Source organism: Chionomys nivalis, chromosome 24, assembly GCF_950005125.1.
Source record: "Chionomys nivalis chromosome 24, mChiNiv1.1, whole genome shotgun sequence".
In the NCBI taxonomy this organism is placed as follows: domain Eukaryota; kingdom Metazoa; phylum Chordata; class Mammalia; order Rodentia; family Cricetidae; genus Chionomys; species Chionomys nivalis.
In genome coordinates this window covers 31,411,632-31,439,426 of record NC_080109.1, presented here as the reverse complement: position 1 = coordinate 31,439,426, position 27,795 = coordinate 31,411,632, and the positions used below count along the sequence as shown (strand labels likewise).

General features: G+C 38.5%; 2 protein-coding genes across 5 annotated transcripts in view; both read left to right on the top strand.

The window, feature by feature from the left end:
- Positions 1-27,795, top strand: part of C24H4orf33 (chromosome 24 C4orf33 homolog) — a 71,150-nt gene that overhangs the window by 23,056 nt on the left and 20,299 nt on the right. For 2 of the 4 annotated variants that reach the window (XM_057757350.1, XM_057757352.1), the window contains 2 exons: positions 4,574-4,667; positions 15,445-15,597. The gene's annotated coding sequence lies outside the window, so the exon portion shown is untranslated. Of the gene's footprint in view, positions 1-4,573; positions 4,684-15,444; positions 15,598-21,879; positions 21,947-27,795 lie in introns of those variants that run through there. The other 2 variants (XM_057757353.1, XM_057757354.1) reach the window with 2 other exon arrangements.
- On the top strand, positions 6,794-7,802 carry LOC130866093 (sequestosome-1-like). Its single transcript, XM_057757358.1, has one exon. The coding sequence runs from the start codon at positions 7,137-7,139 to the stop codon at positions 7,476-7,478; it is 342 nt and encodes a 113-aa protein (XP_057613341.1). The 5' UTR covers positions 6,794-7,136; the 3' UTR covers positions 7,479-7,802.

The window sequence follows — 27,795 nt, the reverse complement described above, 5'->3', positions numbered from 1 at the left end:
TGATCTCATATAATAAGGGCAGGTGACCCCACATAATAAGGGCAGGTGACCCCACATAGTAAGAACAAGTGATCCCATATAGTAAGGGCAGGTGATCCCACATAGTAAGGGCAGGTGACCCCACATAGTAAGGGCAGGTGATCTCACATAGTAATGGCAGGTGATCTCATATAGTAAGGATACTATGTGGGAACACCCACATAGTAAGGATTTTTTTAAATTCTGAAAACATCACATTTTACATTTTGATTTGTGAAGGAGTTTTATGATATTTTTCTGTGAAATATATATTGTAAATGGAGCCTAGGGACAGCCCTACTAAAATAATCATTCCATAGATAGGGACAGTCCAGACAGCAAATACCTCCAGCTTAAGGAAGTTACTTAGAGTGCTTTGTGCTACCTGTGTTCCCCAGTCAGTAGAAACATCATGGACCGACAGCTGTAACTCCTCTCTCCCAGCTTACTTTCTGATCATGGTCACTATCTCTTGGCCTTGGACGTGTTAAGTATTTCTCATTATTTTTTCAATTGTTTCTGTAATGTTATCACCAAGGGTAAGTTTATTAACTGTCATCATCATCAGGATTTAAAATAACATGTCCAAGACTGAAAATTTCTATAAAAGCGAATTAATGTTCACACTATTGTGTGTAGACCACTTGATACTCTTTTACTATTAACTCAATTATTGTATTTCATCTACAGCTGTACATTTTATTATTTATTATATATGTATAACTTATTGTTATATATGCTGATGGAGGCACATATAAATTGAGCTCATAGTTTTTCTAAAGCTAACTTTCTTTTCTTCTGCCCCCAAAATTTCCCAATATCTTATCTGTAGGAGAGCCAAATTCTAGAAAATTGATGTTTACCCAAAGCTTTTCTTCTACTTTATGTTTTAAAGAAATGCACACATATGTTATGCCATGTGGCTTGAAGAGAAGCTAATGTCCCACACACTACAGGACAGTTGCTATTTCTGAATACTGATACTATTCCTAGCAGTACAAGTGCTCTCTCCCATGTGCCTTATTCCCTGCTATAGAGGTAGTCACTGAAGTCCACATGGCCTACCTTCATCTTTAATTCCCAGTTCTCTATGGTTTAGTCATCTAGAGCAGCCTACAGACTGTAAATACATAGCAGATCTGTTGAGACCAACAGCTCAATTCTTATCTCATTGAAAGCTTAACAGCTCTTAACTGTGACAGATTTTCAGACTTTGCCCTTCTCTTTTTTCTAAAGTTTTTTTTTGTGTGTGCATTCTTGTGTGTGTGTGTGTGTGCGTGCATGTGTATGCATGCGTGTTCATGCATATTTAAGCATGTGCATGTTGTCGAATGTTGTTCTAAGATGTCCTACATTTGTTTAATAACGCAAAGATGTGTTGCATTCTTTTATGTTGCCTTTGTTTAACTGTGAAACTGTGTTAACTTTACCTGTCTTAAACACCTGATTGGTCTAATAAAGAGCTGAATGGCCAATAGCAAGGCAGGAGAAAGGATAGGTGGCGCTGGCAGGCAGAGAGAATAGATAGGAGGAGAAATCTGGGAATAAAGGATCAAGGAATGAGAAAAGGAGGAGAGACGACATCAAGGGACAGCCACCTAGCTACATGGCAAGCCATGGAATAAGAAATAAAGGTATACAGAAATAGAAAAAGGTAAAAATCCAGAGGCAAAAGGTATATGAGATAATTTAAGTTAGGAAAAGCTGGCTAGAAACAAGCCAAGCTAAGGCTGGGAATTCATAAGAAGAATAAGCCTTCATGTTTGTGATTTGTTTGGGAGCTCGGTGGCAGGCCCTCCAAACAGTAAAACAACAGCAACAAGACAATCAAACTTTGCATGTGCCAGAGCTTATGCGAGTGGAGAGCAGAGATCAACAGAGGTAGGGGCTCTCATGGAACCTGGAGTTTTCTGTTTTTTCTAAGCTGGCAGGCCCTTGAGTTTCTCACCCCTGAAATCCAGCTGTCACTGCCCCTCCAGCACTGGGGTTAGAGGTGTCACTGCTGTACCTGGCTTTTATACAGGTGTTGGGGATCCAAACTCAAGCCTTGATGCTTGTATGGAAAGACTTTACCCTCTGAAATATCTCACAGTCCCTCCTCGAGGATTTTTTTTCCATTTCTAAGACACACAATTTGTCAATTTCCAGACCAAGCCAGGATCTCCATCAGTGCTCTTGGACTATGCTTTGCTTCTGTCAGGAAAGAATCACATCCCAGAGCCTGTGGGGGAAGGGAGGCTTAGAGGCTTCCCTGAGACAGCTTTAAACTGTTTTTATTGTAATTGCTGTTTATTATTTTCTAAATTTTGTTTCTTTTCTTTTTTTTAAAAAAAAATTCACTCAAAATAGAATTACATCATTTTTCCTCTTCCCAGGTCTCTTCTCCCCAACCCCTCTCATGCCCCTGACTCAGAAATTGATAGTCTCATTTTCTTTTATTATTGTTACATATATAATATATATTATATATACACATATAGATATGTACAGTATATAAATACAATCTTCTGAGTCCATTTTGGTTGTTTGTGTGTATATGGCTTCAGGGTTAACCACTTAATGATGGATTCCTAATAAACGGGCTAATAAACTAGCCTTGGAGAGGCGAGTTCTCATCCTCCCAGCAGTCATTAGTTACCTATCATTGCTAATCTAGAGTGCTTCCCTGTGAAATTTTCCCTGTTCCGTATTAGCATGTCTATTGATACTGCATTATTCTGGTCTTGTCTGTGCAGCTACTTCTAGATGAGACTGTTTCATAGCAGTCTTCCGTGTGTTCTGGCTCTTACAATCTTTCTGCCCGCTCTTCTGAAATGTTCCCTGAGTCATAGATGGAGGAGCTATGACATAGTCAGCTTTCGTGGTCAGTATTCTCTTCTCTGGTGCTGCGCCTTTCTGCACTGATCTATGTAGCAGTCCTCTGTCAGAAGGCTTCACATGCTGTCCCTGACATTATTCAAGGTAGACTGACATATTTCGATTTGCTTGTAGAGACAGTTTTACCATCTCCCTGCAACATCAATTATCTTTCAATGGACTACAAAGAGCAGCTATTTAGTATTTAGGTAGTTTCCAAATCCCTAACCAAGGAGAACATTGCTGGTAAGCCCCACTTGATTGTTTCCCCAGCCTTTCAATATGCATATGCCCTAGAACTGGTATTCTAGTGTCTCCTGAGCAGCTGGGTCATGAAGTCATCTTGGGGCTTCCTGTACCAACATTCTTGTAACTCTTTCAATGCTTTTATATCCCAAGGACTTAAAATAACATTTAAAAAATGACCTTGTGATAAAGCACAACACTGCTCTTTTAGAAGTAATAAGATTTTGCCAGAATTCAGATAGTGCTCTTAGCTCTGAGCTTCATACAGGCTTGAAGGCCTCAGAGAGAGGATGACTCATTTCTCAGTCTAAAGAATAGCTTACGTTCTTTCAAGAATTTCTCAGATTGAGATGAATATGGAGCCTAGCTGGTTATTTGAATCCTTAACTCGTCTTGACCATAATACCTCTTCTAAGGATGTAATTAGCTCGACAGTGTCAATATCATGCACTAAATTTCTCTTGATGGTTATTCAGGGCAAGACACTCACTCTCTAGACCACGGCAACATGCCAGGAAATTTACACATTGCTGTGCTAACAGTGAGTGGACACCGACCTTATACCGTGGACACATGCCTGGAAATCGATAGAAGGATGCCCAGTGCAGAGAAGCATCATTCTGTGGCTCTTCTACTTTCCATGGTCTCCAACATAGTAGTACACTGGAGGCAATCAGAGAAGGCCTCCTCATCTGGTCCTTGGCAGTATGTTGTGTATTTTCAGTAACTAACTAGATTATGTGGTAGCTCAAAGAGTGATTAAAAAGAGGGTTAATAGGAATCAAACCTTCCTCTGCTATTTAACTAGAACAATGATCTATTGTTGCCCTATTACCCAATGACTCATGAAATTCTAAACTTTCTAATTTATTATAACCAATTAAAATGGAGTAAAGAGTCAGTTTAACCATTATCCTTCATAAAGACAGTAATTTAGCACTGAGGGGGGTATTTTACTCAGCACACATGTATACTTTTATTTGAGTGTGTGTGTGTGTGTGTGTGTGAGTGATTGGGTTAGTATGCATGTATGCCATGGCAAATGTGGAGTAGACGAACGATGAGCTTCTGGCCACTTTTCTCTCTCCAGCTCCCATCTCCACATAGGAATGCTAAAATTACAGATGGGCATTACTATGTCTGTCTTTTTATGTGGGTTCTTCAGACTAAACACAGATCATCATGTTTATGATTTTCCCCACCAAAGAATTTCCCACCCTCAGGCTTATTTTTATGTTCAAAGAATCACAGTGCATATATACTAAGTTTTAAAGACAAATGTCTCAAAAGTAACTATTAAACTTTTTCATCATAAACAACCTTAAACATACTAAATACATCCTGTTGAAAGAAACCTATAGGTAAGGGCTTTTCTGCAGCAAATATTAATTTGTTTGCCAAGATATTTGTCACAATCTGACTTATAAGGATGTTTTGACTGTTCCTTTCCTAGGATATCCACACACAAAAGGAGAAAAATGGATCGCTGTTGTATTTGTCCACTCTCTGTTACTGTGACAAAATATATGAGACAGTCAACTTAGAAGGTAAGACTTGTCTCGGAGCTTTAGACCACAGTTACTTAGTGCCATTTGCATTGGATTGGTGGTACTGTAGTGGTGCAGATATTCCCTTGTGTGTTTCTGGTTTGTAGCTCTTTCAGTCCTAATTCTTGGCTAGTTCCTTACTTAATTATACCATAAGAATCAGATTCCTCAAGACTCAGTATTCAAACTTTTACTTTCTGTGCATGAACTGATTTGGTTACCTCAGACAATAGGGTGATCGAAAATACATTGCATATATTAATGATTCCCAACTATGTTTCTTAATCTTCCTCTTCTTTGCTAGAACATCAAACCTTTCGATAATGCCACTAAGTTATCAAATGAGCAATACATATTTACATGTCCAAAACCATACACTTAGCTCCTATCCCTTATCTGCTCCAAGTTTTCTTAGTTTAGTAAATGATAAATTTTCCTATAGCTCAGAACATAAATACCAATCACATTTGTATGCATCTTTTGTGAACATTAATTTCTCTTTGGTATATCTAAGCTTGGACTCAGAGGTCATTTCTTCTCTTTATATTAAGCAGTGTTTCTTTACCACTCAATCAATGGCTCTTCCTCCTGCCAAGGGTTTTCACAAGAACAGGGCATGACCAGCCTGGTCTACAAAGGGAGTTCCAGGACAGGCTCCAAAGTTACAGAGAAACCCTGTCTCGAAAAAAAAAAAAAAAAAAAAAGAACAGGGCATGAACCACTTCAGTATAAATCCTATAATTTCTGTAACCTCTGTTGATGACTTTTGAAAAGTCATAAAACTGTCAATATAACCTGTCAGCAAAGTGATCACTTACATACTTCTGAGCCCTTAATCTTATTTACATACACACACACACACACACACACACACACACACACACACAGAAAGAGAGGCAGAGACAGAGAGATTGAATTTTGGGAACTTCGGTGTAGGGCCCACAGGTCTACCTCTCCTTCCAGGGTTCATATTGAGGATAGCTTGCAGTTTCTGGCAAAACATGTTTGTTCCTGTGCTCCCTCTGTCCACCCTGATGGTTAGCTACGGGGGAGTTGTTTGCCCCATCTTGAGCCTGGTAATTTCCCACCTGCCTGGAGGATTTCCACCGTGCAGCAGTTAGGCATATAAGGCTTTCTCTAAGCTTGAATAAATGGCATTCTGCGTTCTCTCTTCACGAATGACCCACGTCTCTTGTGCTCTTTAATCTCCAGCCCCTTGCCCAACTCGTGAACTGCCCCGTAGTGCAGGCGCTACACTTGGGAACTTTCCCCTTTTCTTCTATAACCCAGAAGTCAAGACATTCAGAACTATGCACATAGTCTAGTTATGTTATGGCTAGTGAGACGGGAAAATACATTTTCACAGTTTCCTCTCCCAAAGTAGAAAAATATAAATTAAAATCTCACTAAAGCAGTTGGCTCAGACACGATAGAGTGAAAGAATAACATGGCTTCATTCTCCTCAACATGTGACGCTCTGTTGCCAGTAAAAAACCTTTCCAAAAGTTTAGTAAAATTTTCTCTATGCATGTCTTTCTTGCTCTATTTCAAATTTTGAACTTCATCTTATCTAGTCAGTCATCCACCAATTAAATGATAAGCTCCTAGGAGACAGAATTATGCCTGAATAACACCTTCCCCATACAACCATGAAGTCTTGAAAATTATTTTGAGTAAATGTAAGATATTTAATATAGTTCATCAATTTTAATGTATAATATATAACTATTAAATACTAAAGACCGGAGGCTTGTTGTACTAAAAATGTTTTTAAACTTATGCAAATATATTGATAACTATTTTTTCTTTATTAGTAAAGTTCTCATTATTTTTAGAGAATAGTGAATCTCAAAACAATAATAATTATTTATATATTATAAATTACCTCTGACTTAGGCTTTGTGATATTGGTCTTATCATGTTCTGACTACATATTTACCACACGTCTCCCATGTTATCAATAAACAAATGTATCCAAGCACAGTAAATATTATTAATCATAAGCTGAGGGTAATTAGAGAAACTTAGTACCATACCTCGATCAAAGATATAAAAACAAATATTATTAAAAATGAAGGTTATCTTGATCCTGGCTTATATTATAGTGTACTGCAGAGGCTCTGATGGATACGCTTTTGCTAAAACATATCTGACTCATTTCTGTCATTTTTTGAGTCCTGTGGGGAAGCAGCTATTCATTAACTGATGTGTAACATGAAGGAAAGAAAAGCCACCTGATGACTCCCTAGACAGCTCCAGCATGAGCACAGAAGGCAAGTAGCTGCTCCTCAGAGGTCAAGAGAAGGCCCCTCACAGTTCCTCACAGAGCAAATGAGAAAGATTGTTCTGGAGTCAGTGGGACAGTGGGAACAGACGGAGTCTGATAACTGCTCAGGAGGAGATGGCGACTGGACATGACTGACATCCAAAGAAGTGGACCCGTCCACCGGTGAACGCCAGTCTCTGCAGATGCCGGAACCAGAAGGGCCAAGCTCTCTAGACCCCTCACAGGAAGGACCCGCAGGGCTGAAGGAAGCTGCTCTGTACCCACATCTCCCACCAGAGGCTGATGCGCGACTGATCGAGTCGCTCTCGCAGATGCTGTCCATGGGCTTCTCTGATGAAGGTGGCTGGTACCCACATCTCCCACCAGAGGCTGATGCGCGACTGATCGAGTCGCTCTCGCAGATGCTGTCCATGGGCTTCTCTGATGAAGGTGGCTGGCTCACTAGGCTTCTACAGACTGAGAATTATGACATCGGAGCTGCTCGGGACGCAATCCAGTATTCAAAGCATCCTCCTCCATTGTGACAGTGCTTGTGCCCAAGCCCCCGTGACCCATCCTGTTTGTCTTGTAGTTGCATCCAGTAGAGAAGCAGGGCCTCTTTAAGGCCAGTTTCTTGGCATTCTTCCAGAGCCTGCAGGTGGGAGTGTGTGAAGCCTTTTAGGGCGGTAGGAGAGCTCCAAGAGCGCACGCACGTGCTGCCGCCTGAGAACAGAGCCAGGTACTTTTGGCTGAGCGTCCTCTGCCTTCTCCAAGTCTGATCTTTGCCAGGGAGCTGCAGAGGCGCAGGGCACTTGCTCTTGCGCCAGCATTGCACCGGCAGTCCAGAATTCCTGCCTGATGACCTTCTGTGTTTTCTTTGTTAAAATTTATTTTCAACAAATAAAAACAATAGGTTATGAAAAAAGAGTGATTATAATTCTTTTTTTGTGAAGATTCTGCTGAGATTTTTACTTTTTATCCCATGCTTATAATAAAATCAGCGCAATAAATGTCTTATTTAAGACAGAAATGAAATATGTTGGCGATTAGAGTGAATACTTCTAATTGTTAAAGTTTTACAGAAATACTGATTTATTGTGGATTATTTTTGAATGGTTGCTAAATTGGGGTAACTTTACCTGGAGTACCTCTGGAAACTTCTAAAATAATTTTATTCCATAAGACAAGAAAAAGAGCAGCAAGAAGGTGGCAGATGGCATGTAAGCACTGGAGCTATGATCCCTGAGGATGAAGCTAGGTAGCTGGAGAGCAGCAATGTTGTCTTCTCTTCTTCTTCTTTTAAAGACTTTTTACCAAAGAACATGTATGGCCTTGAGCTGGAGAGGTCTACCTACCTCAGACTTTAGAGTGCTGGGGTGTTTCAGATGGTCTGGTTGCATTTCTTTAACCTTTAGCTACAAGTGACTTCATTTTTTCTTCATCTTTATTGCTCCCTTCTTCAGTTTACTTTTCCCTCTTCGACTTCTTAATCTACTGTTCTTAATACTAACCACCAGTTGTGACCCTGGGTTCCATAAAATAGCAGGTTGAGCAAGCTATGAGGATCAAGCCAGTAAGCAGCTCCCCTTCATTGTCTCTGCGTTAGTTCCTGCCTCCAGCTTCCAGCCCTACTTGAGTTATTGTTCTGACTTTCTCTAATGATAAACAGTGAGATGGAAGTTTAAGCCAAATAAACCTTTTCCTCCTGAAGTTGCTTGGGTCATGGTGTTTAATCACACCAATAGTAACCCTAATTAGGACAGCCATATTCATGAAAATGATTATCTCATGTTTTCTATAATTTGTGGATCCTAGCTTTTGTGGAATCATATACTTGTATATTTATATATATGTAGATATATGACATGAAAAGAAAAACAAAAGCTTGGGGAAAAGAGGATATAAGTTGGAGGGTATGAGGAGAGGTAGAGAATAGTATGGCATTGCATATGATCAAAGTACATGATATATTTGAAAGAAAATGTCATTATGAAACTCATCACTTGTGTGTGTGTGTGTGTGTGAAGCATAAGAATATTTGGTTTCCTTAGGCCTTTTGCTAGTGAACAGTTGACAGAAAAATTTATAACTCTCTAAATGAAGTCTCTGGCCTAATGACCCTTGTACTGGAACATCTAAGCAATGGCAATGGCTTCAACAACCTTCTAGCACACTGTCTGTCTTTCCTCAGCCCTCTCTGGAGAAACTGTCCACAGGAAAACTGGGACATTGTAACCACCGATGCGCTCTGTCCTAGGATATTTGCCAATGATTGCATTTTCTTCACCTCACCCTTTCCGTTCCATTTCCACCCACTTCCCTTTGCTTCCCACGACCATGTACAGAGCAGAAAAGCTTTAGTTTTCTTCCTCTTTAGGCTGGAGGAACCAACACAATTCTACTGATCTCACATTTGCTTTGGGGTTAAGCTGTTAGGCAAATTCTTCATCTTTCTCTTCTTGAAAATTACAAAATCAAGAAAATAAATTCTTTAATAAAAATATGGAGTTAGAAATAATCATTATATCCATGAATACTTATATTTTGTTGTATAATTTTAACATATTTAAAATGTCAAAGGCACTTAATTTATAATATCACTACACATTTTTGACAGTTTTACTGAAATGAGAGAAAGGATTAAGTTTGGCATCTTGGAGAATGTTGTTCCCATTCTGCATAACCTAAGATAACTTCTGCCTCTTTACTCACTCTTACATTGGGGCAAATGGGATATGTTGGAAGGACAGTCAAATTTTACATGTTAGGGATGAGCTGGTGGCAAAGGGAGTGCAAAAATTATGCTATTCACATTGTAAATAATGTTTCATTAACGTCTTTGTCATAACTAATGGCACAGTAGCTGATTCTGCCTCCTTTGACCTCTGCCTCTCTCTTCCAGGGACTCCTTTCTTTAGGTCATCAAGCATTTTCCTGCCTATTAGTACAGAAGCTTCTTCAGAGGCAAGGCCAATGAGACTGTTCAGTTTTGGGATTCATGCTGGTCCTCCTAAGAGTTACAATAGCATGGAATCCTAGCAAAGGACTCAGCAAAGAAAATCATGGAACTCTAAAGTTAGCCAACAGCTTGTTCCTGAATGTTGACTATATATTCATAAACAAATCTATGCTAGTTTAATGTGGAGTGTTATAAAACTTTACATCTTGCCCTAAAGTCTTTGTGAAAACGTGCAAGAATTTGCATGATTTTAAGCAACTTTGACAGGTGCCCCTATCTGAACACTGTCAATCTGCTCAAATTGTTGTGTGCTTAAAAGTCAACATTGGATGCTGAATGCCCACTGTCAGGATTTCCTAAAACGACATCTAGAACAAAATTTGCTCATTTTGTTTTTTGAAATACATTGTTTCTTACTGCTTTTTGCCACTAGATGGAAGAAGCAGGTTAACAAAATGATATTTTTGGTGCTTCAGTCAACCCTGCCCAGAAACAACCAGAAAATTGTGTTTAAAACAAGGGTATTATCAGAAGTATTTTACTCATTTTTTATTGCAGTATTATTTTTTAGATGAATGCTGGACCTAAGAACAACATTTTCAGAGGTGTGCTTTCTTTTATGAGTTTTAAGAATTATAAATTTCAGTAGTAAGAAAAAACAACCGCTAGCTGGAAGACATATAAAAACCATATTTAAAATGTTAGTAACATGTGTACCAGAAAGTAATTCTTAGTAATTACAAGGAAATATGCCCCCATATGAACATTAAGCCACATTCATTCAATTATTCATTTATGTCATAGGTATGTACCAAGCAATTTGCGCATTGCAGATTCAAAAGATATACTGCAAACCGCACCATGGATGACTTGGGGATAGCTCCTCTCTATGACTTGCTCCATTCTAAAAGAGATTTGAGCAAAAGGAAGTACAAATATGTTAATGTATTTTTTTAAAATTCTGAAATAGGTAAATACTAGAAATACATACAATGTTTGCATGTACATGCTGGGTGGTGATGGTGGTTTGAATTGTTATTTTTTATCTGAGAACAGCACAGCACAGATAACTTGCTGAAGAAACCTGAATTAAAATGGACCCTCTAAACAAAAGGATCCAGGAATAGCACTCCAGTTTAGAGAGGCAGAAGGTGAAGGCACAGATATAAACAATTTAAAAATATTGAAAGGTGAAAGGGCAATATTTTAAAAGCAATTTAAATATTTTCATAGAGAAGGCACTATTTTTAAAATAGATGGTGTATACAGGAAATGTTATAAGCTAAACACCTTGCAGAAGAGAATAGAGGGTACTGGGGACAGCAAAACTTCCACTTGGGAATGGAAGCTCACTTAGGATGAACTAGAAAATTCTAGCACCCACCTGACGAATACCAGTATTCTGTCAAGTTTCAGGCCTTCTGTGCACGTGGGTCTGAAATTGACGGGCAGATTTCATAGGGCATTATTAAATTTAGACTTGCAAAGGCAGCTTCTGGGGGCCTCTGTCCTTAATTATTGCTTTCATGTATGTCTTATGCAAGACCTAAGTGGCAGCTGTCATTTAACTGCAAGGAACCAATATTTAACTATTAAGGCCACGCCTCATACCACCTACCACCTTAACTTATAGTCTGTTCGTACGATCATTCTGTTCCAGCCACTGAAGGTGATGGACCTGAACCCTGATGTTATGAGTGGCTATAAAATTATCCAGCTTTTAAATTCAACCACAGAATTTGATTTTATGGCAACCAATAGAACCATAGCTACAGGTTAACTAAAGATCGTGAAGTAATATTTCCTTTTTATAATTCTGAATTCACTGCCTTGTAACTTCAGAGATCACTTTGTTCTTCTGTGGGACAAGCTTTATAGTATTATAATTTTGTATAACTCAGTGAAGATCTCGTAACTTTTTCTTTTCCTAGTTCAGATTTATATTATCCTTCCCATATTGCATATAAGTTGTTAGTGTTTTAATTGCTACACAGACATATAAGAGATTTTGAAACTATGTAATAGTAAGCTTCTTTTCCTGCTGTGTACTACTATATCTATAAGTATGATGAAGCTAAAATTATTTTGCATCTTATTATGTAAAAAATACTATGCATTTAATTCTATTTAAATTACATGTATATGTGATACTATGTGATACTACGAAGGATTACTAAGCTACACCCAAATAATCACATACATAATTTCTTTTTTTTTTTCTTTCTTTCTTTTTTTTTTTTTTTGGTTTTTCGAGACAGGGTTTCTCTGTAGCTTTGGTGCCCATCCCGGAACTAGCTCTTGTAGACCAGGCTGGCCTCGAACTCCCAGCTCCCAGAGATCTGCCTGCCTCTGTCTCCCGAGTGCTGGGATTAAAGGCGTGCGCCACCACCGCCCGGCCATAATTTCTTTTTAATATAATTTTATTACCTTGTATTCTTTTGAAGCAACTTCATGTTCAAGGCCTGTGAGATAGCTTAGCAAGTAAACCATTGCTGCACAAGTCTGAGGATCTGACTTTGGCATCTATAATTCATGGTGGTAGGAGAGCACTGACTCACAAACTGTCCTCTGTCCTTCACGTGTGTACCTTGGAAGGTGCTTGCACACCCCATCCCCACACCTACCCGCCCACCCACTCACTCACTCGCTCACTCACATGTGCATAAAATTAAACATTTAAAAAGTGGCTTTGTTTTCATTAGTATGGATGCCTATTTTTACAAACTCAAAATAATAATTCTAGTGATTTCTAATGTATCTATAAATGGTATTAGCCATGCATGGATCTCATTAGGTAGAGAAAGTAATTCTATTGTGCTTCCCTTTCACACTTTCTATGATGTCTTTATATTCTTATTTTAGTCTTTGAAAATCTCACATATATGCAATATATGCTGGTCATATTAATCCCTCCAACTCTTCCTTCCCTGGCATATCTTCCTCCTTCCGTATTTGTGAAATGTGTTTTGATTCTCTACAAGGGGAATAACACTAGCTAGGCTTTAAGCTTTTTCTACCTACAATTAAAACACTTTTAAAATCATGATTCATACTAATATTATATGTGAAATATAACTTTAAATGTGTTCATTAGAAGGATAAAAGTTGAATGTGAAAATTTACATGAGTTATGAATCTTTTTAGGCTTCTGTATATATAGCCAAGGTAAGCTTGAAAAAAGGCTGAAAAAAATGTAAAACACTGTACTTGAAGAAGTAAAACAAGGAGTTTCATTCCCATTGTCAAACCGTAGGTTTACTTTGATTCTATTGACCCAATGTAACTGTGCAGTTCTTTATAACTCTTACAGATGTGGGTAGTAAAACGAGAAATAAGATTCCCCAATTCCAGTAGGGCTCCTCGGCAACTCTAATGTGCCTTGGTTTCCCGTTATTTTCACTTGAAAATCATAGGGGATTTTCTTATAGACATACTGGCTTTAAAAAGAAATGCATTTTTAAAAGGTTGTACCTTTAGCAAAGTACATACCCTTTAAAAGAGTGCTGTGGTTCACCTGTAGATGTTAGAACATCTGTGACTTGTGAAGAACTCTGTTACTAGTAAGGGAACTAAGTTCTTCTCAGTAAACCCCCTTTAAAAAGCAAACAACTAGGCTTCCCAGTCAGCCCTCCATGTCAGCCACGTTCAGAGATTGATCACATGTTCCATCAGTCCCAGTCCAGCTGGCCTTGGTGAGTTCCCATTAGATCGGCTCCACCGTCACAGTGGATGGGCGTACCCCTCGCGGTCCTGACTTCCTTGCTCATGTTCTCTCTCTTTCTGCTCCTCATTTGGACCTTGGGAGCTCAGTCCAGTGCTCCAGTGTGGGTCTCTGTCTCTATCTCCATCCATCTCCAGATGAAGGTTCTATGGTGATATGCAAGATATTCATCAGAGTGGCTATAGTATAGGGCCAGTTCAGGCGCCCTCTCCTCAGCTGCTCAAGGAACACTGGGTTTTGATCCTACTGCATGTAATGGCTTTGTGGGAGCCTAGTCTGTTGGGATGCTCACCTCCCTAGACCTGGATGGAGGGGGGAGGACATTGGACTTCCCACAGGGCAGGGAACCCTGACTGCTCTTTGGACTAGAGAGAGAGGGGGAGTAGGGGGAGGGGAGGAAAATGGGAGGAGGGGAGCAGGTGAAAATTTGTAATAATAATAATAATAATAATAAAAACAAAAAAGCAAACAACTAAATAAATACTTCACAGAAATCACTTCATCAGGTCAGATTCTGCGCTGTGTAGTACTGCATCACATGGGGATATTACTGAGGTTTAAGCAGTTGAGTGTTTCATAAACCATTAAGCCTTTTTAGAAAGGGGCTGACATCATCATGACATCAGCACTTTAACACCTACCGGCATGTCTGTGTGATAGTCTTGTTTTGCTTTTGTACATAAGCTTTACATATAATAAGGATTTTAATAAGTTAGGACACTCTCAAGAACGTTTGTACTTTGAATACTAGAATTTAGAAAAATACGTGTCTTGTTCACATGTATTTATTTTATTTTATACATTTTTGTTGACATTTGGTGTTTCTAAGCAATATGAAAAACAACTGGAATTTTCTACATTTTAAATTAATGTTATTTTGACAGTTTGAATTTTTAAAGGTGTCATGGTTTTCTGAAGCATGTAAACTACCTTAAGAATGCCTTTAATCAAGTTAAGATATTAAAAAGAACATAATCTGTTTATAAAGAAAGGAAAACAATGCAGACATAATACTTTAAAATAATACACAAAATATCCAAGACTCTTCTGAGGAAAGCTAGCTCAGTGATAGACACAATTTGAGAATGTTTAGGAGCAAAAGAGCAGTGTTCCTACTGAATAGAGGGCATTTCAAACTTTTTTGGATGCAAATTTCTGTTTTTTATGATGGAATCATTTTCTAAATGAGTGCTTAAGCATATATAATTCAATGCTTATAATAATTTATTTTTGAATCTAAAGTTTGCTTCCCCCTCCATCAGAATCACTTTGGTTAACTTTCTTTACATAATGTGAAAGAATTATTGAGACAACATGAGTGTATCTAACACTAGGAGATTCAAGGAGTATTATGTTACAGAAAGGGAATAAAAAGTTACATTGAATTGCCTTTTATTTTTTAAGATCCCTTTCTTTTACAACGTTGGATACGAACTACTTGAAATGAAGACTGTAGCTTTGGAAATAAAAGCTCACCAATGAACTTAGGGAAAATTAGGATAGAAAAATACATTTTAAATACAACTTTAAGTTTCTTGGGGTTCTGTTCTTTCTTATATGGCTCAAAATAGTTTTTCAACAACATTAACCTCACCAGCAAATTCCTTGCTCAATTTCTCCCAGTGTTGCTCATGGTCCCAGCGTATATTGTAATTTCAGCCTCCTGATCAGCATCCCTTCTGTGAGCATCTCTCCTCCCAACACTCCTCATTCCCCATTGCCTCTTAGGCTCCATTCACATCCCAGTTCTCTTGGCTTTCACATGGCTCTGGGATTTTGCTCATGCTATTTCTTCCTATTGTAATGCACTCATTTCTGGTTCCGTTCCTAGATGTCCTGTGAAGTCTTTGCTGGCACTCACCGCTCTCCCCATTCTAACTATCTGTGCTGCATGCTGATAAATCTATTAAGGACTTCTGTGAAGGCGTTTTCATACTTTTTCCTGCATTGCTGTGTTTTCCGTTAGACTACAAGCCACTGGAAGGTAAGGAAGACAGTTCCAATATTTACTATAGAAAAGATTTTGGGTATACAATGAAGTTTTCCTTTATTAATTGATTATTACTTCCTAAGCACCTGATGCCTTACAATAAGAACAACCTTCTCATGTACTTTTGAAGACATACACAGAAGTCAATGACTTCCATGGAAAGTAAACAATGAAAGGGTATTGAGGATGGGGAGATGGCTCAGTCAGTGAAGTTTTTGATGTGCAAGCATAATGACTTGCATTTGAATCCTCAGAACCAGGAGAAAAAAAGAAGCAGTAGTGTGTATTCTATAAGTTACTGCTGGGGATTTGTCAAACAAACACCACCGCTACCCAGAATTGTGCTCAGCCCAGGAGTATGACTTGGATGTGGACCACATGGTTATGCTTTAAAGAAAGCAAGACTTTCTAGAAGATCACTTTGGATAGCTAAAACATAATTTTACCACATTTAAAGAACACTTACTCCAGTCAGTGGATTTTAATCACTAAACCTGCCTGTTGAGAATGGCACACTGGACCTTCCCCACCAATCATTTAAGGATGCTCTTGGCCTCCTCCAATCAGCCTCCTTCTGATTTCTGTCTCTTTCTCTCTGTTGTTCTTTAAGGGATTCATTCATTTTGTCTTCTTCTAACAAGGCTTGTCACATAATTTCCCAAGATGAACAAGATAGCCAAATCAGTTGGTTAGGAGTAATGGAGGTGTTTAACCTAGAACTTTAAAATTAAAACATCAGTTATGTGTTTCTTTGATGCCACAATGAAATCAAGTATATTATAAACCAATAAAAGACATACAAAACTAAAAATCATCTGTAATATCGCCACTTACTAATGTGCTTCTAACAGTGTTAGAGCATATCTGGACCTGTGCACCGAAAAGCATGAAAGTTTAGGATCATGATGCACTATTCTCTTGAGCACACCGTCTTATTGTTATAGAAAATAAGAAGAATCCTTTCGTACCGGACTCTTTCACCCAAACTTCCCACACCCATAGTTAGATAATCTGCGTTGTGCTGTGTAACTCTCCGTTGGAAGGAAGAGGGAAGCTAGCAAAAGAAACCACCATGGTTGAGGCTGCGACCAGTAATCAGGACAGACTGCACCAGGCTCGACGGCATCACCCCTTCATATTTATCCCTCTTTTACCTAGTAACCAATGTTAGTTTATGAGTACAGCTGTCCCACCCTTTCTTCTTTTCTTCCTTCCTCCTTTCTTCATTTTCTCTTCTTCCCCCTTTCAGTTTCCCTTTGCTAGCCTCTTCAGAGAGCACAGGAGAGCCTGATTTGCAGGGTCTTCATGTTTCCGTCTTCTGTGTCATGAGACTGCATTTGTTTCTTTCCTTCTTTTCATTCTGTTTTTAACCAACACAGTCTCATCTTCTTGAAATCTACTGTTTCCCTTTCTTTTTCTTTGTCAACCCAATACTAAAAATTTGTCTTATTATGCTTTTATCCTTTCAACATTAATGCACAGTAACTAACATCTTCATGAACATCGTATTATCAGTATTCCTTTACTTCATAAACTGAATGGAGTTTAAGAGAAAATTTCTTGTTATTTTAATATTATTGTATTCATTGTGGCCTAAATTGTTTTACAGTGATTGTTTTTCTAGATTAAATTGTATTTCCATAAAAGAATTAGAAACGAAGCTCACAACACTGAACACCAGTCTAGACGGAAAATAATAATACCTCTGTCTTAATACAACAGCCTTGTCTTTGTTAAACATTGAAAACTCATCCATCAAAAGAATAAGGATTTTAAATATCTAGTTGATAACACCAGTTTGTGCAATTTCCAATATAAAATCCTAAGTAAAAGGGTATAAAAGAAGGCAACATTACTCCTCTAAAATTTACTAATCTGCAGTAATTACTCCAAAAAACAAAAGCAAAAAAAAAAAAACCCAACTTGGAATAAACCTAAGAAGAACATGAAAGACCTGTATAATGAAAAGCTTAAAGCAATGAAACAGAAAGTAGTATGGTGTAGTGGTGGATGCCCTTAGTCCCGGAACTAGGGAGGCATATGTAGGAAGTTAAAGCCTACCAGACCAAGACATGCCTAACCAGTGAGGGGTGACCACACGTACAAACAGATATGGTGTTCCTATCCAGTGTCCTGGCTCCAACGATGTCACATATGTTATCTCTAACTCTGGTTCAGTTCAACTGGGTGAGCTACTGGCCCTTCGCAAGGATCTAGAGGAGTGCCAGACTGAGCCTGTTAACTTTTTCTCTTACAGCCAGTAAGCTGTACAGGCAGTTTGTGTCCTGGCCTTTTCTCAAGTCAAAGACTCACTGACTCCTATTATCAGAACTATGCTGCTCATACAAGATGTCACCAGTCACATATTAGATCTCACTCCAGATTACCCAGAATATTGACTCAAAGAAATGAGGTCACCGATACCATAATATTAACAGCCAGTATGGATCTCCTAGAGCAAGCCAGGGCTCTTCACCAGTGTAACATAAATAATAAAAACCCAGAGATAGATATTGGGGTTCAACCTGATGACCAGCAAAGCAGCCAAGCGGCTAGAGAGCTCTTACCTCTATGAAATCTTCAGACTGAAAGAGAGTGAGTTCCTGTCTTATCCTGCCTTCTAGTCCTCTCTAGTGCTGGGATTAAAGGCTTGCACCACCACTGCCTGGCCTCTATGGATAACTAGTGTGGCTTCTGGGATTAAAGGTGTGTGTCATCATTGCCTGGCCTGTATGACTCACTAGTGTGGCTGTTTCACATTCTGGTCTTCAGGCAAACTTTATTTATTAAAATACAAACAAAATATCACTACACACCAGCAGTTTCATCTACCTCCACAGGACTTGCATAGACTTCTTCCAAATTTACCAATTCCCCAGTGTAAACATTGTCTCAGGCATGTGCCCCTTGCGCCCCTCTTGCCCTCTTAGGATCCCTTCAGTGTGCTGGGGTTAATCCCTGCGGCTTGCTACCTAACGCCATCTGCCAGATGGATATTACACACTATGCCTCCTTTGGCAATCTTAAATATGTTCATGAGATAATAGATACCTGTTCTTCCTTCTTTTATGTCCTTGCCCTTTCTGGGGAGAAAGCTATCAATGCTATCAAGTTCCTTAACTCGGCCATGGAAGTCATGGGGGTACCTTGGGCACTTAAGAATGATAATGGACCTGTGTATACCTCTCAACAACTTAATAACTTTCTGGGGTCCATACCACTGGCATACCCTGAAATCCACAGTGACAAGCCATTGTGGAGTGGACCAACAGATCTCTTAAGGAGCTGTTGGCCAGGACTAACTCACCACAGGCTGGGAGAGATCCTTATCTGGTCTCATCAGAAGTCCTTTTCCATATGAACTTTCTCAGTTTTGATGAACAAAGGGCTTATCCCAGCCTACAAGCGCTTGGCATCTCTGCTAAAGAACACACCCATGTCCCTGGTGATATGGAGAGATCCTATCTCCCTCTAATGGCAGCCACCAGCCCCCTTGCTAACCCATGAGTAAGGGTATGCTTCCATTTTTCCTCAGACTGCCATGACACCAATACTGGTGATGGTAAGAGATGTGTGCTCGGCCAAGGAACCCCTCACCCGCTTCCACCAAACAAATTGATTTATTAAGGGCAGAGGTTATGGCCTTTGACCCTTCATTTTTTTTTTAAATTTGGCATAATATAAAAAGGCTATTTCATCCCTCCTGGATATTCACATATGCATTCATTGGTAGGGTAGTATTGTTGATCTTTATTCTCTTTAAATGTCTCCTGTAGCAGATCTGACAGCAATGGGCAGCAACTAGGGCGACTCTTCAGGTGTTAATGGCTCTTTGGCATCCTTCTTGCAGTCCTCTGCAGGTTATGCATGTTTGGTTATCTGAAATACAAAAGGCTACTGCCTAGTCCTCCCACCCTGACAACTCTCCCGGAATGAATGTTCTTCAAGGACTAGTAGTCAATGGTGGGTAAGAGCTTGTTTGGTAGACAACTCGATAAGACACGCACAGTCCTGTTGCTGAGCTCTCTTGAGGCGGGGTCAAAGGGCCTGAGCAAAGAATTTTGTTCTGCTGAGTGCCCATGTAATAAATAAAAAAGGGTGGAATGTAGGAAGTTAAGTCTTACTAGGCCGAGAGATGAGCCAACCTGGGCGTGGGGTGGGGGTGGGGGTCTGCCTGATGCTGTCAGAGGTTCTGATCATGCCTAGCCAATGAAGGGTGACCACACGGTTCTGCCTGAGAACCAAGCAATAGGCTCTGTCAGAGGTCCTGGTTGTAACTAGCCAATGAGGGGTGACCATGCACTGTCAACAGCTCAGAATGCCTAGGTGCTGGGAAGGTGTATAAGGTTCTCCCCATTGCTAAATAAGAGAGTCTGCTGCTTCCCTTTCACCTGACTCCCAGAGTCTATGTCACTGATGCTGCACCTTCTTACCTCCTTCCCCGAGGAAGCCTTGAGGACCCAACTACAGGCATAGACAGGCAGATCCCTGAGTTCAAGGTAACTGGCAAAGAAAACACTGGAAGAAACAAGTTTTGAGGCTGGGGAGGGGAGTCGGTAATGAACAGGACTGCTGCTCTTCCAGAGGACCCGGGTTCCATTCTCAGTAGCTTGTTAGTCAGCTCATAGCCTGTACCTACAGTTATGGGAGATCTGAGGATATCTGATTTCCTATTCCATATACACTACACACACACATGCATGCACACACACATGCACACACACACACACACACACACAACTAAAAGCAATTGGATATAACTATCTTAAGCAGATTGAGCCAGGCTTATAAAGACAGATGTTTTACTCTCATACGTCTTACTAATTTTATATAGATACATAAACCCATATAAGCATGTATCTCATAAAAGTAGAAACAAAGCTGCCTACAGGAACAAAGGAGACTAATGGAAGAGGAGAGAAGCAGGGGGACTTGGGAATGCAGGAATATACTCAAGGAAATTATGTATTTTCATAAAATGACTTTATGTAATATACTACTATGTACAGTGAATATACAAGTAGTGAAAGTTAAAACAATAAAAGAAAATAGTTTTTTATTTAAAACATCCTAATTCATTAATTTCTTTAAAATATTTATTATTATAAAGATTTTAAGAGCCTCTTCAGGCATTATTTTAGACCACAGGTATACAATAATGAAATAAAATGGCAGAAGTTCTTTCCTTATTGGGCTTCTATTTAATATGTTTATTGTGCAGGGGTTATGGTTGTATTGTAAACAATCTTTTTCCTTTCTCTTTTGAAGCAGGGTCTTGAACTTTTCAGTCTCCAAGTACTGGGATCCGGGATCCCAGACTCAATGTGTCACTAATGCAGTTTAGAAAATGTATAGCCTGTTCTATGCAACTGGCTTATAACTGTTGCTCATGCAGCAAGGTATCTTTCTCAAGTTGCATGCATTATCTTACTGCATCTTCAACTGAGAAGAAGCGCTATTATCCTACTTATTTTATAGCTGAGGAAACTGGGCATAGCATATGACAGATCAGGGATTTGAACACAGATTCTTTCTCATGGCGAAGCCCACATTCTTAACTACAGCGCTGTGTTCTTCCCATACCCAGAGCATTGGGACATAAGAGAAAAAGCTCCATAGACGGTTACTGAATAAAAGTATTTCTATTCACATTGCAATGATAGCCTTGTGTTAGGTAGTAGAACACAAAGATGGGTGAGCTATAGTTCTTTACTTTATCTGATTTAATTAAGCTTACTAATAAACTGGAGACAGCCATTAACTAACTTGCTTGCAAAGTGGCAGGATCCTGAGTATAAATATGAGCCTGGCAAAAGCCAACAGACAGCCTGTTATAAATTAGGACAGTAAAATTGCTCCATGAGTACAACGAGAATCCATCAAGAAGTCTAAAACTGCTGTTATAAATGATGATTGAAAAGTGTTTTCAATTCTAATTAAATTAATCTTGAAGTCATGAGACATAATTTTAATTTTTGTATTCTGAATATCAATCTTAATCTCTAAATTCTAAAACATTTTGTTTTAGTTTTTTTAAAGGATGAGGGCATCTGAGATATTTTTATTTTATAAAACCTATAGCATTTTCTGCCTCAACTTGGTATACCAGACTTTTTTTGACTCCCCAAGTGAGCTCTTACCTCCTCTGAGGAGTGCACAGGGGTAGGGTGGGCTGGGATGGGGGAAGATGGGAGAGCCGAAGAAGGGGAGGGAGGGTGAATGGGAGTTAGTATGTAAAATTTAAAAATTTTAATTAAAAAACATAACATATTCTAGATATTCCCACTTCCTAGTAATCTATTCATTGAAGATGAATTGTTCTGATGCCTGATGAGTTTCTGCCCACATTCTGCATTTTCCAGTAAAGTGATGGACAGGAGAATCTGTGGACATGCAGGCAGAGCCAGTATTGCTTCTATGGATAAAAAGATGGTCAGACTTTTGACTTTCTTCTCTCACAGAGACAGAATGAGCATTTCATCAGTATATGAAAATTACTGTTAACACCTCTAAATACCTAATAGTTTCATAACATTAACTACTCACAATAAACCACTGCATATATGTTGCTGGACAAATTTGCTTTGTCTTTGAAAAGTTGTTCTGGAAGACAATTTAATCTTCATACTGAAAGTATGAAGTTTGTGCTTTGGTATTTATTTTCAATCATTAGGGAAGTGAAGTACAATCGAATAAATAGAATTTCTAAAAGATGTATATTAATTAAACCTTGGCTTTAATCTCTTTAAGTATATAGATATCTCAGTCTAGATTCTATGCCTACAAAGCCCAGATTACGGTGTTATATTATATGACTTTTACCAGGGAATCAGTTTCTAGTCAACTCAAATTGAAAGGGCAAGACAGATCAAAGAATCAATTTCATGCGACCAGAGTTGAACAAACAATGAGTTTATTAGCATTGATTGCATTAGCATATAGCCGGATTGCTTTCAGAAGTATTGGGTATTAGGGATTCACTCAGTTGCCTCACTTAAAGATCCACATCAGCCTAAATGATGACTAACCAAAGCTGTATCACCGCACAACTGGAAGGCAGCTAGCTATACCACTGAAGGTCTCCTCAACACAGGGCACTGCACAATGCCTATAGAACTGTGAGGAGAGGGTGAGGACTCATAGGTATTGTGAGTTTCCTGAGTCTCATTGATTTCAGTAAGGTGATGACTAATATGTGAACCTACTGAGCCTCTTCCCTTTCTCTGGGTGAAAATGTTTCAGTTTGGAGAAAATATTCATACAACATAGAGCCTTCATTCATCTTGGTCAGTTATCATCTATGTTCCATGACTATAAATCCCCTAACTTACCATTCACATATGGGTCTCAGTGGCTTCAGAATATTTAAAAAAAGAAATCCAAGGAAAGAAACAAGCTCAGAGTATAAAGTTGTGGACAGTGGTAGAAATACAGAATTTTTGAGCTAAAATCATAACTTGTTCTTAAAAAGTAATACACCACTAAGTTCCTTTCCAACTCTAGAAACAAAATTCTCAACAAGTACCACATGGTTTTTATCACTGTGATTCATAGTGGTTGCACTCTCCCCTAGAGAGTTTGAAGAAATGCCTTTCTTTATATTTTATACTTTATAAAATATGTTTTATATTTAGGAGGCTAGGGAATGACAGAAAAGGTGCTCAACATCTATTGCTTTAAGGGAACTCATGGCAGACTTTAAATTTGTGAGCACTGACATTATCAATCTTGTAGTGCAAAGTATTCCCAGTACTATTATGGCAAAGTGGTAGATTGTAGAAAATTAATAAAACCTAAATATTGAACATAACAAAAAAGCAAGGGTTAGAAGAAGAAAATAATCTTAAGGGAAATCCTAAAGATTGACTGAGGGGTTGTCTTTAGGAGATTGAATTCCTATATCAGTATTGCCCAGTAGAAATTCCATGATAATGGAAAATGTTTTGTGTGTGCTCTCTATAAAATGCTAGTCATTAGTCATAAATGGACTTTGAATAGTTGAAATGGGACTAGTATAACTGATAAACTGAATTTGAACTTTACTTATTTTAATTAATTCATTTCAAATAGCCAGCTAAGGCTAGTGGCTAACATATTGGACAGTGACTTCCAGAGAAGATACAATACACAGGCTGTGGTGATGTATTCAGTTTTATTTCAAACATAATCACAAGCTCATTTGTTATAGTGTTTGAGAAAATATAAATGCAATCAATGTTTCAGTTATGAAAAGTGATGAAAGGAATGTAATAGAGAATATAAGCATTGCATTACCTGAGAGCAATGTATAATATATACTGCTTGTTTAGTATTGTTAAAATGTATGCGTGTGTATGTATTTCTATTTATATATTAAAATAAAAAGAAATATTAACTGACACTAAGTTCTCTGATATTATATGTATATATGCTTATATATGCATATGCTGACTTTAATATAACCAGTGCATAAATTAATATATACTTACAAAGATAATGATATAGTCTAACTTTAAAGTAGCTAGTGTTTGTATATTAGTATTTTGGAGTCAAAATATATTAAAATTGATGAACAGTATATATACAAAAGTCAACTCCAGAATATGTGAATAATGAAAATTAATGAGTATTTTCAAAGTGTGGTGATCTTATGCACATTTATCATTGTCTATCAATAAAGGTGAGTTCAGAGTAATTATGGTAGAAAAACAACAGAGGGGATGGTAGAGAGATATTAAAACAGTGCCTGGGTCTTTTGGGAAATGGGATCGTGATTGATAAAAGTGTGAGGTGATGATGGAAGGAGAAAAATAAGTCTGAATTTTATCTTTTTGAATTAGAACCGGCATTGGCAAATTGATGCCTGCTCTCACTAATGAGGATTTGTTTTGTATAGTGTTTAAATAATGGAAATATATTGGTTAACAATAGGTAAACTTTTAAAGTACATCTATAACAATCACAATAGATTTTCCACAATAATTATGATGAACATTGAACTCACCACTAACTACAAGCTCTAATGGTTAATTTCTGTATGGTTTTGGAATAAGACCCACCCTCCCCGTATTCAGTGTCCTTAACTGAATTAGAGAAAACAAAACTACTCAATTCAAAGGTTTTCAGAGAGGATAAAATGATGCAACGAATGTCAGGCACTTAGTATAATCTTTAATACATCAAGGAAGCCTTCTTTGGCAGCTAATATTAAATATTGATGAAAACACTTATAAGGTACAAGAAACAACATTTCAAATACCTTGTGGTGTGTTTTAAGAATGACGATGAAAATATACAGAGAAAAATGCATAAGCATTTAGGGGATACTGTCACAATACAGGTCACACAGAGGGTTGGAAAAGGGTAAAACTTCCAGATTGGAAATGAGATCATTAGAGATGTGAAACTAAATTACCATAGATAATCTTAGAAGGAAATTATTTAAATGGAGAAAAATCACGCAAAATATGCTTTATGGAGTAGTAATGAAGCCTGAGTTGATGGGAAGTAGACATGAACCTACTTGGCTGTAGAATGCTCATATGTTCTTAAGATTTTCTGAGTACAAAGTAAAGCTAAAATAAGAACCGATCAGGATTATGGAAGTTTTACATACAAAGATATACTCCATAAGGGGCTTATCTCTGCATTTTTTTCACCTTATATCCCAGTGTGTGGAAAACACAACCTCAGTGTGTATGAGAACTCGTCACAAGATTCTGCAAGACAAACGAAGCCAGACAGATCTAGTATTGCAATGGGAGAGGCATGGTCATGGATGATGGCAAAGCTAGGGCATCCCTACGAGCCAGGCCAGAAGAAGGCTGCTGGGTGGGACTGGATCCTAGCGGGAACATTCCTGCTTACTCCCTATCTGTAATAATATCAAAGATACCAGACACATCTTGGATGCTGATGGCACCAGCATCCATTCATAAAGCTCCATATACACTGTAATAATGCTTTTGTCTCCTCATATTGCCCTGGGAAACTAAGTGGGCAAAGCAGCAGGATTGCTCAAGGACAGGTGTGGTGGTTGTAGCTCCCGATGGCTGTGCTCAAATCAAGCTGAACCCCCACACCCAGTTATGAGAGAAACAATTCTAAGTGGAAAATCATAGATTAATGAGATAGTTTATACACATATGTGATGGCAATTTCTTTCTCAACATTTTAAAGGATTTAATTTGGTACTTGATTCCATTTCTTTCTTTTGGTAAATTAAACATAACATTAAAAAGGATTTTGTGCTTTAAACACTGTTCTTTGCGCCTTAACTGTGCCTGTTTTATTCTAACCCACATCTTTAACCTTTATTTCTATTCATAGTTTCCCCAAATCTATCTCTCTGGACCCAAGCTATCTAGAAATTCAACTTCACATAGTTAGTGATATGTACTAGATGCGGTTGTCTGGGTCTCCTATCAGCCGCTAAAATTTAATTTTCAGAAGTGAATCAATTTTCAGCTTTTGGTGGTTTAACTTCTTGAAAGTTGCTTAAAAGCTTGGTGTTAACTTCCTAAAACTACAGTGTATTTTTCTTTTTTTAATATTTTTCTATTTATTCATTATGTATACAATATTCTGTCTGTGTTATGCCTGCAGGCCAGAAGAGGGCACCAGACCCCATTACAGATGGTTGTGAGCCACCATGTGGTTGCTGGGAATTGAACTCAGGACCTTTGGAAGAGCAGGCAATGCTCTTAACCTCTGAGCCATCTCTCCGCCCCTACAGTGTAATTTTCTAAATCAGACAAACAAGAAACTCCTGTCGTCTTTGAGTCTTCCATCTCTCCTGTCTGTTATATCCAATCAATTGCTAAGCTACACCGCTTTTTGGAGTTCTACTATGAAGCAGTAGTTTGGATAGAGCTAAAATGCCATGTCCTAATGACTGATTCCCATTTTGCCAAACTATCAGGATACCGTGGAACTTTCAGATGAGGCTCCCAGAGCAGTGGTTCTCAACTTCCTGACACTACGACCCTTTAATACAGTTCCTCATGTCATGGTAACCCCCAACCATAAAATTATTTTCATTGCTACTTTGTAACTGCAATTTTGCTACTCCTATGAATATTTAATGTAAATATCTGATAGGCAGGATATGCAATCCCTGTGAAAGGGGGTTGCTTGACTCCCAAAGGGGTCACAACCCACAAGTTGCGAAATACTGCCCTAAAAGAAGGAAGGGAAACCTTTGTGGAGTATGATTTTCGATTTTAGAATCTTAGCTCCTACTCTGTGTCTGCCTGCAACCATCATGAGGTGAGCAGTTTCGTTCCCCAGCTTACTCTCTGCTGTGGTGTTCTCCCTTGCTGTTGGACAAGACCCAGAACACTAGACAACTGTCCAAAGACAGAAACACCTGAAACAATGAATCAAAATAAGCTTCTCTTCTTGGCTCCTTGGTTATCTTAGGTATTTCAGTAGAGTGATGGAAAGTGGACCACACAAACAGGGATTGTGGGAAAGATGGAGAAAGGAAGGGTTCATGGACCCAGGCAGCAGAAGCATTCACATTATCCTCAGCCTTTTGAAAAAACAGCATTTGAGATTCTGCTCTCAGGGTAAGTTATCCACTGTACAGCTCTGTTAGCATCACAAGGCTAACAGTATCTTTGTAAATGTCACTGAGGAGTTGAACAGACTGTAGGCGCTAATCACATAGGAACGGGACAAGAGAAAACCAATTTGCTTTCCCACACTCTGTTGTAATGCATTTAGGAAATGGCCTAGAAAGGAAGGGTTGGAAGAGCAAGCTCAGTCTCGTTTGTGGCACAAAATAATGAGCAGTGTTGTATTTGTTACCTCCTTGCTTTTTGGTAAATGCAGGCTACATTTTTTTAGGTGTTTCCTTAAGCTGCACTTCTGGCATTTCAAGGTGAAGTTAAGATCATTTGTTTTAGGTTTTGTACTCCCTTTTGCCCCCTCAATGAATTGATAAGAATATAGTCAGGCCAATTAACACAATACCTTTTTTTTAAAAAAAAAAAAAAAAAAAGAAAGAATAGATTTTTGCATCTTGCCTTACTGACAAGTTTGCAAATTGCCAATCTTTGCTCCTTTCTCTCCCTCCCAATACTTCACGGTGGTAATTAAGGACTGTAAATTTCACTTTATCATTTGTGTTTGGAATACTAGCATAAATCATAGTAATAGCACCGTTTATTTCAGTAATGCCAGCTTGCCTGAAAATCACTTGTAAATTGG

Coding starts and splice junctions, on each gene's coding strand:
- LOC130866093 (XM_057757358.1), top strand. CDS start 7,137: ATGCCGGAACCAGAAGGGCCAAGCTCTCTAGACCCCTCACAGGAAGGA.